Source organism: Corythoichthys intestinalis, chromosome 6 (genome assembly GCF_030265065.1).
Source record: "Corythoichthys intestinalis isolate RoL2023-P3 chromosome 6, ASM3026506v1, whole genome shotgun sequence".
Lineage (NCBI taxonomy): Eukaryota > Metazoa > Chordata > Actinopteri > Syngnathiformes > Syngnathidae > Corythoichthys > Corythoichthys intestinalis.
The window spans coordinates 35642200-35655123 of NC_080400.1; the positions used below are offsets into that span (position 1 = coordinate 35642200).

A 12924-nucleotide genomic window follows, 5' to 3' on the forward strand; every position below is an offset into this window, starting at 1 on the left:
CATACAGGTAAACTCCTTTTAATGATTTGTTTCTTAAGGTTAATCTTTGGGATTTTTAACATTAAAATACTTTTCTATGCCATGCATGCTCAATCAATGCCCTGATGAGTACACAGAGCCCTGACATTTTAAACTGCCCCAAAATAGACATTTTCTTACCTTCAATGAAGAGGGTTAAGGTTGACCACTTTGGGCGAACTCGTGCCTGTGCACGTCCACGTGCGTCCCTGTGGCAGCAGCGCTGTTTTACCAAGCCTCTGCCTAGTCTCCACTTGGCAAAAACACATTTCTAACCCACTCAAGTCTTGCTACTAATTGTTTGCACATATATAATAAATAATAATGATAATATATAAATAATGTATAAATAATAGTGGTGCAACGGATCATGACTGGTCCGAGATCCGTTCGGATCGACGTCATCGGTTCGGCACACGTGACCCGTTGATTGTTTTCTGAGAAAAAAAAATTGTGCTCTGGCCGCACACACTTGTGTAGAGCGGAGAAAGAGGGGAGCAGAGTGCACAGCGCAGACATGGCAAGCGGAGGAAAGGAGCTTGAACGCCCCGCTACACTTAAATCCCCTGTATGGGCGCATTTTGGGTTCCTGGTCAAGTATAATGACAAAGGAAAAAGGTCAGTGGACAAAACCGCGAAAGTGTGTACGCATTGTGGCATGAGAAAGCCATACAGGGTGACCCAAAAAACAAGTTTACACTCAGTTGACTGCTTGTTTAAAAGCCATTGAAACATATCTAAATAGGTTGTCATGGTTAAGTGATACATTAAGGTCACTCAATGCAGCTGGTAATCTCTCGTCTCTACAATTCCTATGCTTCTGCTGAAAATGAAGAAAACTTTAGCTGTACCTGAATTGCTGCGTGCCGGTCTGACACCTACTGAGATTGCAGCAAATCTGAGAATATCCAGATGTGCAGTCTACAAAGTTAAAAAGAAACTGAAAGATACTGGAACAGCCTCACGAAAACCTGGGTCTGGAAGTGACGATCTGTGCGGACCAAAAAGTTGATTGACAAGGTGATATGTGGCCACCCCAGAGTCCAGATCTCAATCCCCTGGATTATACTGTCTGATCATTTTCTAATCACCTTTCAGTTTGTGCTTCAAGATAATCCGCCACTAGTGACTAGAACTCAGATGAAAAGGACATTAGGTGATCGCTCTGTTTCAGAGTATAAACAGATCATTCAGCCTATATTTGCCTCCCATGTCATCTAGACCCCTTGCTGTTAATGACGAGTTTGTTGATCGTGTTATGTTTACGTTTCGTACTACCCTCGATGTCGTCGCTCCCTCCAAATTAAAGTTTGTCAAGCCGAGACGAGCCTCTCCCTGGTATAATGCTGAAACACGCTCTCTTAAACAATCGACACGTAAATTAGAAAGACTTTGGCGCCGTTCCAACACAGAGCACACCCTTTCTGCCTGGAAACACAGCTTAGTGACATATAAGCAGGCCTTGCGTACGGCTAAAACCAGATATTACTCATCCTTAATAGATGAAAACAAAAATAATCCTAGGTTTCTGTTCAGCACTGTAGCAAGGCTGATAAACAGTCACAGCTCAATAGAACCTTATATCCCAACCACCCTTAGCTGTGATGACTTCCTAATTTTTTTTAACAATAAAATCGCAACTATTAGAAATAAAATAAATGAATCACTTCCAGTTATTAGGTCCGATAAAGTGCAGACGAAGAATTCGGAATCTCCTATAAACCCCTCTAAAATATTAAATAACTTTACCACTGTAGACCAAATCGATGTAATTTCAATTATAATGTCCTCCAAACCATCAACGTGCCTCCTCGACCCAATCCCAACCAAACTTTTTAAAGAGACCCTGCCTCTAACTATTGACACTATCTTAAATATAATAAATACCTCATTAGTTACTGGCTACGTGCCGCAGTCCTTTAAATATGCAGTTATTAAACCGCTCTTGAAAAAACCTACTCTTGATCCTGATATTTTGGCCAATTATAGACCTATTTCTAACTTACCATTTCTCTCCAAAGTCCTTGAAAGAGTGGTAATTAAACAGCTCTGTCAGCACCTGCAGGACAATAGTTTATTTGAACATTTCCAGTCTGGCTTTCGAGCTCATCATAGCACTGAAACCGCATTAGTTAAAGTAACTAATGACTTGTTACTTGCCGCTGACGTTGGATTAGTCTCGATCCTGGTTCTGTTGGACCTGAGTGCAGCCTTTGACACAATCGACCATAATATCTTATTGCAGAGATTAGAATGTGACATAGGCATTAGAGGAGCAGCCCTCTGCTGGTTTAAATCATATTTATCTAATAGGTACCAGTTTGTCAATGTAAACCAGCAATCATCATCGTACTCTAGAGTTAGTTATGGTCTGCCGCAAGGATCGGTCCTCGGGCCCATCTTGTTTACGCTGTATATGCTTCCTCTAGGTAATATCATCAGAAAACATAGCATTAACTTTCATTGTTACGCTGACGACACACAACTGTATTTATCAATTAAACCTGAGCAGGTAAGGCAAGTAGAAAAACTAAGCGCCTGCGTCCGAGATATAAATACCTGGATGAGCACTAACTATCTTCTACTTAACCCTGAAAAGACAGAAGTCCTTATAATAGGCCCGAAAAGTGTGAGAGACTCTTTAGCTGCCCAGATAGTCACTCTGGACAATGTAAGTGTAGCCTCCAGCGCCACAGTTAAAAACCTAGGAGTTTTATTTGACCCTGACTTATCGTTTAAAGCACACATTAAACAAACCTGTAGAACGGCTTTCTTTCACCTGCGCAACATCGCCAAAATTAGAAATATTTTATCTAAAAGCGATGCAGAAAAATTCATTCACGCGTTCGTTACATCGAGATTGGATTACTGTAACTCCCTACTTGCAGCTTGTCCTAAAAGCTCTCTAAAAGGTCTTCAGCTAGTCCAAAACACAGCAGCAAGACTTTTAACAGGAACCAATAGAAGAGAGCACATCACCCCTGTGCTCCAGGCACTTCACTGGCTTCCAGTCGAGTTTAGAATTAAATTTAAAATACTCCTTCTTACATTTAAGACCATTAATGGGTTGGGGCCATCTTATCTCACCGATGCTCTGGTTCCATACCGCCCCAACAGAACACTCCGATCTCAGAATGCAGGTCTACTGGTCGTTCCTAGGGTTTATAAAAGTACTGTCGGAGCTAGAGCCTTTAGCCACCAAGCCCCTGTTTTATGGAATCAGTTTCCAGCTAGTATTAAAGAAGCTGAGACAGTCTCCACATTTAAGATTAGATTAAAAACGTTCCTATTCGACAAAGCCTATGGTTAGGCTAGTTGAAGTCGGAGTAGACTCACAGTTTAGTCTAAGCTGCACTAGAAGCTATAATGCTGGGGGCAGTACAGCCGCTGAGTTCTATCTCCTTTTCTTACTCTACCTACCACTTGTCTTACTTTATTTCTATTTTCCAGTGTTAATATCTATTTGTCTAGTCTCTTCATCACTAGTCACCCGGTGTCCCCTTTCCCCCCTCCCCTCTGGGGAGGGGCTATTTTTCAGCTGCAGCCTCCTGACTGTCCGGACCCCTGGCTGGATAGACGTCCTCGCTGCTACCCCCGTCTCATCTGACTAGAGGGACCTCTTCTTGCTCCTTTACTCCACTGTATTTTTACGGACTATAACTTTGCTTGCTAATTCCCATTAGCAGTTCTGGGGTTCCTGTCTATCCGTCCTGGGAGTGGATCTCTCCTGACTGTGGTACTCCCCAAGGTTTCTCATTTTTCTCCCAATTCACTCTGGAGTTTTTGGAGTTTTTCCTTGCCGGCATGGAGGTTCTTAAGGATAGGGGGTACCCAAGACTGGAACTGTATCTATTCATCTTTGTTGCTTCATTTCTAATTGTGTATCATATTGCCTCTGTAAAGCCCTTTGAGACTTCTGTTGTGATTGAGGGCTATACAAATAAAATTGAATTGAAAATTGAATTGAATTATAGCATATGGGCAACTGTGGAGGACAGTGCCTGTAAGAAGCCACAAACTTCTGTGGCAGCCTTGGAGTGGTCCATTGTTAGATCTTGGGAAAAGATGACAGCATCCTACATAAAGAAGACCTGTTTTTAGTGAAAAGATTGTGCCAAATCTCTACGAGGGAGAAAAGAAAAACGTTGTGAATGAACTATCCCGGGCGTCAACTGTTGCGCTCACGACGGATGGGTGGACGTCCAGGGGAACGGAGAGTTATGTCAGTACCATCTAAGAGGGTGTTCTTAGCAGCAGGGGACATAGTGACTGCTAAGAGGTCCACACGCTCTCCAGACAATGCTGACATCCTTGTCTTTTTGAAAAAAAAAAAAATCTAAAATTATAAGCCCGGGTTTCGCTCTCCTTGTTTCAGGGAAGCCTTCTTATGTTCATTTTTTAGGTCAATATTAAAAGAAGATGTGCATTTCTATGTTGCTGTTGCACTTTAAATTGTTATAATTTTGTTAAAAAGAAGATATTATGCCTTGTGCACTACTTTTATATATTCTAATTAAATAATTTCAGTTTTCAATAAACAAACAAAAATTATATTGTCTTGTTTTTTTTTTTGTCTTTTTTTTTTTGCTTTTCGCTGATCCGATCCGTGACTTTTGATCCGAGGAACGATCCGATCCGTGAGTATTGTGATCCGTTGCACCCAGGGCCAGCCCAGGCCATTTGGGGGCCCTAAGCAAAATAATGCAAAGGGGCCCATATTTTTGGCCAACATTTTGTCACAGTGTACTGTGAAACCCATACACGCGATCCAACCCATACGTCCATATTTTGTATATTAATCAGATTTTGTTGCACTGCATACTTCAAACTTCTCACACCAAATGATTGTCAGAACTTACAGTAGATAGCGCCAAAGCTTTTTCTAAAAGAGGAAATAAAGAAGTTGAGGAAGGACTATTTTTAAGCTTGTAATCAAGTATCAAAACTCACAAAAGTCAAATAAAGCAAACTGTAGTAAACAAAATAGAATAAAAATTAAACAATTGCCAAATTGGGGGGCCCCTAGTGGTCAGGGGCCCTAAGCAGCTGCATAGTCTGCGTGTAGGCTGGGCCGGCCCTGGTTGCACCCCTAATAAATAATACACACTGTACATTCATTCTCTCACCCTCATATGATACGTGTGAGGGAGTGGGAGTGAGTATGTGTAAGTGTATATACATACGTAGATATAAATAAAGTGGACATGTTTTTAGAACTTTTTTATTCTTACAACAAGGTACTTATAACAAGATTTAAAAATCCATGATGCACTGAGGGCGCGAAAATTGAGCTGCGATGTAGCAAGGGACCACTATATAGGCCTACGTTGCTTTTTTATTTTTATTTTATTTTTTTAAATCTCAAAGTCACACATTTTTAAATACTTTTATTTGGTTTGTCAAATTGTTTATTGGTGGAGGCAGCAAAAACCTTCGTTTCGGTTATTGGATGCGTACTGTATATCAACAGCGGTAGAAAAAGTGGCTGTTAAAAATCTTATGATTGAAGACTGATTTAAATCCTTAGTCTATAACCCTAATAGAAGAAAAAGGTCCACTCTGTAACATATACTGTACTCAGGAACAAAATTGAAATGAGCAGTGTCTATAATAAGGAAAATAACATTTCTGGAAACAAATCTTTGTTTTATTAATTACTTACTGAGAATGGAAAAAATACGTTGTTGTTTAGCTGCTTGCTAACGCAGCGTTCGAAAGCAAATGATATCGATTTTATTATAATGGAGCAATTTTCAGTGAAAGTTTTAAACTTTGCCAGCGTTAACTCGGTCCTAATTCGTGACGTCACGCCTGTCGTCCACCTGTATGTCTGTCGTTGTCGTCTTGCTCTGTCCTCTGATATGAGGTCAGTGGCGTCATCATTGGCGACAATGAAAGCGGCACTCAAGCTACATTCGGCCTGTCACAACTTTGACGTGTGCTCCGCCAGTTGCCATGCCATTTTCGGGCCGCCTTGCTCGGTTTCCATGTGTTCTTTCCCGGTGAGAAGAGGTTTGCGACAAGGCGATGAGGATGAGTCAGAGGGCCTTTACAATCAAGACAAGGGTTGACACTGCAGGAGACAAAAGCAACAACGCCCAATCGGGCTCTCTGCCCCGACTCAACCCACAGGCGCGCACCGTGGTCTTTCAAACCAAAACGCAGATTCATAAAACCACCCCGGACAAGAAATTTAATCCGTATAAGAAAACAGAAGGTATGTTCCTTTTTCATGTTATTGCTACGTATTTTGGTACAGAAACTGCAGGGCAAATTAGAGGCAAACATTATCATTATTATTTTTAATAATTATTTTTTTGGCCTTATGGTCTATGTTTCAACAACCATACACTTTTCAGTTTATTATATTTGTCAAGATATTTTCATGACATTTTTCAGTGTTTGGTGTAACTGGGAACTTGAAAATACAATTTAATTACATGCGAAAGTGATTAAGTGACCCTAGAATTACTTCTCTTAGCGTATCAAGGCTGCAAAACAATGCTAATGTTAAGTTTTTGTTAAGAGTAGATGTTAGCTCCACACCAACTAATCAAGAACAAACCTATGGTTGGGGTTAATTGATCCTACAATGCTTAAGTTGACTTTTCAGTACCCCTAGTGAACCCACCCAGGAAAACACAATGAAAGTTACACATACAGGGAGGGGCAGGGCGGAGAGCTTGGTGGGGCCCGACATCAGCTTTAACTATTAGCACCCTGGTTCCTTAGGTGGAAAAGGGAAAACAAGAGAATGGATAATGTGACGGGCGAGGGTTCCCACACCAATGTATGTAATAAACAAACAAACAAACAAACAAACAAACAAACAAACAAACAAACAAACAAAAGAAATAGTTCATTGAAAGAAATGACTTTAGCATAATTGCATAATGATTTATCCATTACAATTTACAAGAAAGGCTAATCAGTAAAAAATTGATTTAAAACTTATCTGCTGATTTTCTTAGGAGCAGGCATTATACATTTGTCCCATGGGAGAGATAAGGAGTTTAAGTTTATTTACCAATTGTAATACCCATAGTTGATACATCTTTCGCTTTAGTGTCTGGCTAAAGAACTTCGAATCAGAGCTGCCAGCACTATATTTTTCACCAGGCCCGAACAGTGAGTGCATGTCCATCTGTGCTGGTTTCCAAGCTGCTTGAGAACTACCTTGGAATTGTTTGCTTGTGCTCCATCAAGCTAGAACTACTGCAGGATAGCTCCCAGCTAAGCACTTTTACAGACTAAAGTTGCCCAGCTGCTGCGAGAAGAGACATCGTAGTGGGGGGAATGTGGGATATTTGTACTGGACTTGTGTGTAACATGTTTTATCCATTTTAAGTGGCTGAATTTATATCAAAGACTTGAATGTTTTTCAGAAATTAAGCTGAAGTTACCTCCAATCAATAGTGTTTCAAAGACTAGGCTCCATTCGTCTTACTCAAACAGCATTAATGAGCTGAAAAACCAGAACTATGACCTGAAGCTCCAGCTGGTAGAGGTAAAGACAGAAACTAAGCTGTTGAAAAAAGTTCAACAACGCCACACAGTGGCACTGCAGCATTTTCAAGACTCTGAGGAGTGCGTTTCTGAGGTTAGTGACTTTGCACATCTTAAATGTATCGCGGCTCTACACCCAGAAAACCAGAGCAAACTCTGTTGCTCCTAGGTGCTAAATCAGAACGACGGTGAGGTTCGAGACTTGCAAAAGTTGCTCTGTGGGACGCGCACCTGCCGTAACAACCTGGCCTGGAAGCTGCAGGTCACCGAGAAGGAGCTGACGAATGTTAAAGACAGGATCAATCACCTCCAGCAGAGGGTCATCAAGGAGCAGGCCTTGCCAGCGAAGGACGAACTATCTCGCAAGCTGAATGAAGTCTCCATAGAGCTAACTGAGAAGGACAAGCGGATAAATGTAAGTATTGAGAAATAGCAAGTACTACAACTAGACCTATTAATAGCACTATTAATATAGATGTACAATATGTCCTATATATCTGATAGGCTACTGAATGACTGATAGACCCTTCTTAATTTTTAGATTGTAGGTGCAGCCACCTATCTTGGATTATTTCATGAATAATGTATTGTCTAAGTTTAGTTTGTTCAGGTCACAATTGGATAACTATCTGCTGCCAGGTAGAATTCGCAGGAGTCAAAGTTGTGTATCCCGAAAGTTGTCAAAATGTCAAGCTATGTCAGATCATAAAATGTCAAAATCATTTTAGTCTGTGGGTCACATTCACTCAATTTTGATCGTTATAGTTTATTATACATATTACCTGTGCCTATTCTACATGTTACAGCAAGTACAAAATATAAAGTCAAATGAACTTTGAAGGACAGTGGACAACTAGAGTTTCAGTTTTTCTCTGTCAGAAGTTATCGTAGCAGTAACTCGGCGTGATTTTTTCATACAGTGAAGCTTCTCTCTGCACTACACCAATTATACACTGGCTGTACAAATATAAAATTGTGAATTAAAAAATGCAAGTACATTTTTATAAATTGAAATAATAGTGTCGGAGCATCAGAAAATCGGTGTGGGCTCGATTGGAATTCCTGACTGACCCAACAGGCCGTACCTTTTTCATAGCTGGGAGGGCATAGCATTGAGGCTGCGTGGATCTGTGGTAGAGTGGACCTTCCCTGGTCACCTTGTTTAAGTATCCTTGAGCAAGATTCTGAACCCTACATTGCTTCTGATGCTGCGTCATCAGCAGGGGTGAAAGTGGGCCAGAACGTTCAGGAACGCAGTTCCGGTATAAGATTCAGGGCCAGAATGCAGTTCTGGTATACGATTCAGGGCCGTAATGCTGTTCCGGTATAAGATTCAGGGCCGGAATGCTGTTACGGTACACGGTGCTTTGATTACAAAAATACGACGGCAACTGTCAAAATGCTATATTAAAAAAAAAAAAAAAAAAAAAGCTAAGCTGCCACACATGCATTTCATCTCCACGAAAATACAATCTACCAACATCAGATTTACATACACAAGTGTTAACAACAAGCATAGTAAAGTGCTTGTATAGCTTAATCCATTTCCACCAATATTCATTATTTATTTTATTCCACGGAGAGGCATGGAGGTTTTCCCAGCTGCTGCAGTTATCTGAGTCAGACGATGATGAGTCACAGCAATGTGCGAATGCACGCAGCAAAGCAAAACGCCTGGACTCATTTATCCAATCAATTGGCTGACATGCTAACATGTGATCAGCAGAGATAGCTCTGATTAGTTCAAATGTGCATGTTTTCTGGAACAGCAAAAAAAAAAAAAAAAAAAAGTTTTTGAATTGATGCGACAAAAAAAGGGCAATGCAACATAAGATGGATCAAATCTTTAAGAGCGACGAAAGAGTTGAGGAGGCTTATTTATCATATTTTGTTTTATTTGCTCTAAAGGGGAGGTTCAGAGCATCTTAGCTTTCAATGTGCACTTTGGACTTTTATTTGTTCATTTATGTTAGGCTACTTATTCATTTCCTTATGATTTAAAAAAAGTCAGTGTTTGCGTGATCTTCAAAATATATTCCATTTCACTCTGCGTAATATAAGTCATTTGTACTTATTTTTCTGAATGTATGTTACCTAGAATCCTAGATCTTTATTATTAAAAAAAAATGTAAATGTTTACATTAACTTTAATTTTAATATACCACATCCTATGTTCTTAAGTAGTTAAAATTGAGATTTGGCATTTAGTATGTGAGGAAATGAGGGGAAATAAAAATTAGGAGATGGAGGTTGGGGTTATTGCTCTTTTTGTTAACTTTAATTTGGCAAATCATTGAAAGAATACAATTTTGAATGAAAATCAGTTTTTGTATGTGTTATAGAAATAACTTTGCTAAAACAGTTTTCTTTGCATTTAAGTAGTTTAAGAGGTTTGACCCCCAAAAAATAAAAAGAAAGAAAGAAAAAAAAAAATTCTGGCAATGTGGCGACCTTCACGTCGGGGAGTTCCGGCAAGAAATTCTAGTCACTTTCACCCCTGGTCATCAGTAAGTAAATGTGGAAACTACATAGTGTCAAAGCACTTTCAGTCCCTAAAAAGTGGAAAGGCACTATACAAATGCACTTCCATTTACCATAATGCAACTTTATTTATAAAGTACTTTTAAAAAACAGCAGCTGAATACAAAACGCTGGACAGTGAACATAAAAAATAATAGATTATTTGAATAAAAGGGATACATTTTCTTTCTGGGTTGGTGGTAGCGCTGCATCTAAGGACCTGCCTGGAGGGTATGAGGGCAGTTTGCCCAAGCCCCGCTACTATCCAGGAGTGGAAATTTGGATTTGTATGCATCTCCAAACATCTAAACCCCCAGCTAACTACTGTGTTTCTTATGGTTCTGCTGAGACATATCTGATTGTGCGTATGAAAAACGAAATCTTTTTAACAGTATTATTCAACTCCAGAAATTATTATTTGCTGATATGTTGCAGGATTTGGAAAAGTGCAACAAATTACTACGAGGCTCCCTTAATCGCCAAGCAGCATCAGAACTCAGGAAAATAAACACGGCCAGGAAGACATCCTTCTGTCTACAAACACAAGTTTATGAATTATCCAAGGAAACGCGGGTAAATTGAAAATCTATATAGATTGTATTTTTTCAGTTCTGGTGTAATTCTTTGAATACAACAGAATTTGAATTTGAAAGAAGGTCAATTTATATGTAGCTAACATTGAATTTCACTTTTTTTTTTTCCAAACAGGACATAAAAAGAGAGCTGGAGATTCACAATATTTATGCCTTCAGACTCCAGAACCAAAACCTACCCAAAAAGAAAGGTACAGCTGGGCAATAACTCAAGTCAATGACTATTGTCAGTGAGATCACAAGACTCATTTTTGATTTACAGGCAAAATAAACAAGATGGTCCAGACTGAGGTAGTAGTCTCCACGCCTTGCAGTGATCTTGAAAGTCGTCTTAAGTCGGAAATGTCTGAGTCTGAAGATAAACGGCAAATTAGTGAGAATCTTGCCTCCAATACAATTCCTGAGACACGCGTATACCAGGAGAGTGTACCCCAGGAATCATATACGATTGAAGGCCCAAGGAGTGACCTGGACGATAGTCAGACTCCAGGTGAGCTATTAATGTACCACTGTATAACCCAATGTCACTGTGAAGCAGACGTCAATTTGGGCATTTACATATCATAATGAAATGAGACCAAGCATGAATGTTTCTTAGTTCCAGACATTAAGGACATTTCCTCTCAGCCATCGGAAGGCAAGTTCATTACTGACGATGATGCGTCAGAAAAGAAGAAGTCCGAGTTGGTCCCGGAGCAGCCAGCGAAAAAGGAATCTAAGGTGGTCTGGGTCCCAACGCCACCTCAACCGAAATCGGTTGGACGTTCTAAACTCCAGAGACGTAAATATTTTTTCTCACCAGTGGTTGAGAATATGCACAGGGGGAAACCAGCCTACCCCGGGCTGACCCTAAGTGAATACAGATTATTACAGAGACATAAGAAAGGGGTCAGAATTGGTCGACCATCTTCTGCAAAGTCAACTGTTTGCAAATCAGAAATCACAGAAACTAGCTCCCCGCTCTCGGTCCAAACGCCCCAACCTGAAGTGGTCCCTTCTGTGACACCAGCAGTCTCTGATTTGGAGTCAAACCATACTGACTCAAAAACATGAGCTCAATGTTTACGCAACTCTGTTGAGTATTTGACATTTTTGCCCTGCTATCATTTTGTACAAGCTGGTTTTAACAGCAGTCTATTTTGAAGGATCAAGATTTCTTTTTTTTTTACTCGACTGGAATTAAAACTGAACCTAAGCAGAATAAATGCACACTCCCAACTCCAAATTAGGTGAAAATGCTCCTGCACAATAATCACTCTGGAGGGGTCAATAAAAGCTAAGATTTAGCATGAAAAATACTTTTGGGCAGTCTCTGATGTAGTTGTCGTCTCACCACTGACAGTGTAAAGTCATCTTCTCCAGGTAGCATTTAATGAACCTGAGTTGTCAGTGTAAAGTCTTTAAGAATAGACCACTGATTATTATCAAATATAAGAAATTTAGTTTAATGTGCAAGAAGGGTTAAAAATGTACAGATGATAATGCACGCTACCTCAGTTTTCATGTGTTAGTCTAGTGGATTGTGTATTTTAATTTTTTTTTTTTTTTTTTTTTTTAAAGCTCCCTCTCACCTACCTCAGTCAATTAGAGTCCTGCAATTTTTTTTTTGGTAATATCTGTAGGACTCATTAGGCATATTAGAAGTCCTGGGACTATTTGGTTTATACCAGTGATTGGTAGAACACTGATTTGACCATTGACGTTATCTACCTCGGCTCTCTTGCATTGGATATTTGAATTATTTGTCTTTCTTTGTGAAAGAGCTCTAAAGGTTTGACTCATGATTTGGCAGTTTTGCCAAATCGTTCATTGTCCATTGTATAACCATGGACTTGGCTATTGGATTTGGATTTTAAGATGCAGGTTCAAGACCAAAGGAGCAAAAATGCTGAAGAGCAGAGGACTTATTATGGCTCAATGGAAACACTATCTGCTTTGTTCTGCTACGAGTGCTTGCGCAATGGACCAAACCCCCAACTTTTTAGGGTATGACTGTTTATGCAGATCCATTTGTACATGCATATGTGTATTCTGGTATATGTGTATGAAATAAATTACAGTATAAGATTGAAATAATTTATATTTAAGAATTGTTCTTTGTTTTAAATCAGGCTGATGATACGACTGAAGTAACTACTACACCTACAATGGTATGAGTAATATTTTGGTATAAACGTGCTTTTTTTTTAACCACTGCTTCCAGTTTCCTCTGCACTTCTCAGGAAAAAAAACAAGTCTAAATTGCTTTTGTTACTGAGGTGGAAACACCTGCGAAAACTCCATGGTA

At 39.7% G+C, this 12924-nt stretch overlaps 1 protein-coding gene across 1 annotated transcript; it reads left to right on the forward strand.

Moving 5' to 3' along the window:
* Nucleotides 1–5851: 5851 nt before the first annotated feature.
* Nucleotides 5852–12673, forward strand: LOC130917230 (lebercilin-like). The gene is made up of 7 exons (XM_057838414.1): nucleotides 5852–6235; nucleotides 7404–7618; nucleotides 7694–7939; nucleotides 10480–10617; nucleotides 10753–10828; nucleotides 10900–11127; nucleotides 11236–12673. Exons 1-7 carry the CDS (start codon nucleotides 6046–6048, stop codon nucleotides 11688–11690), a joined length of 1548 nt encoding a protein of 515 aa, XP_057694397.1. The 5' UTR covers nucleotides 5852–6045; the 3' UTR covers nucleotides 11691–12673.
* The last annotated feature ends 251 nt before the right edge of the window (nucleotides 12674–12924 follow it).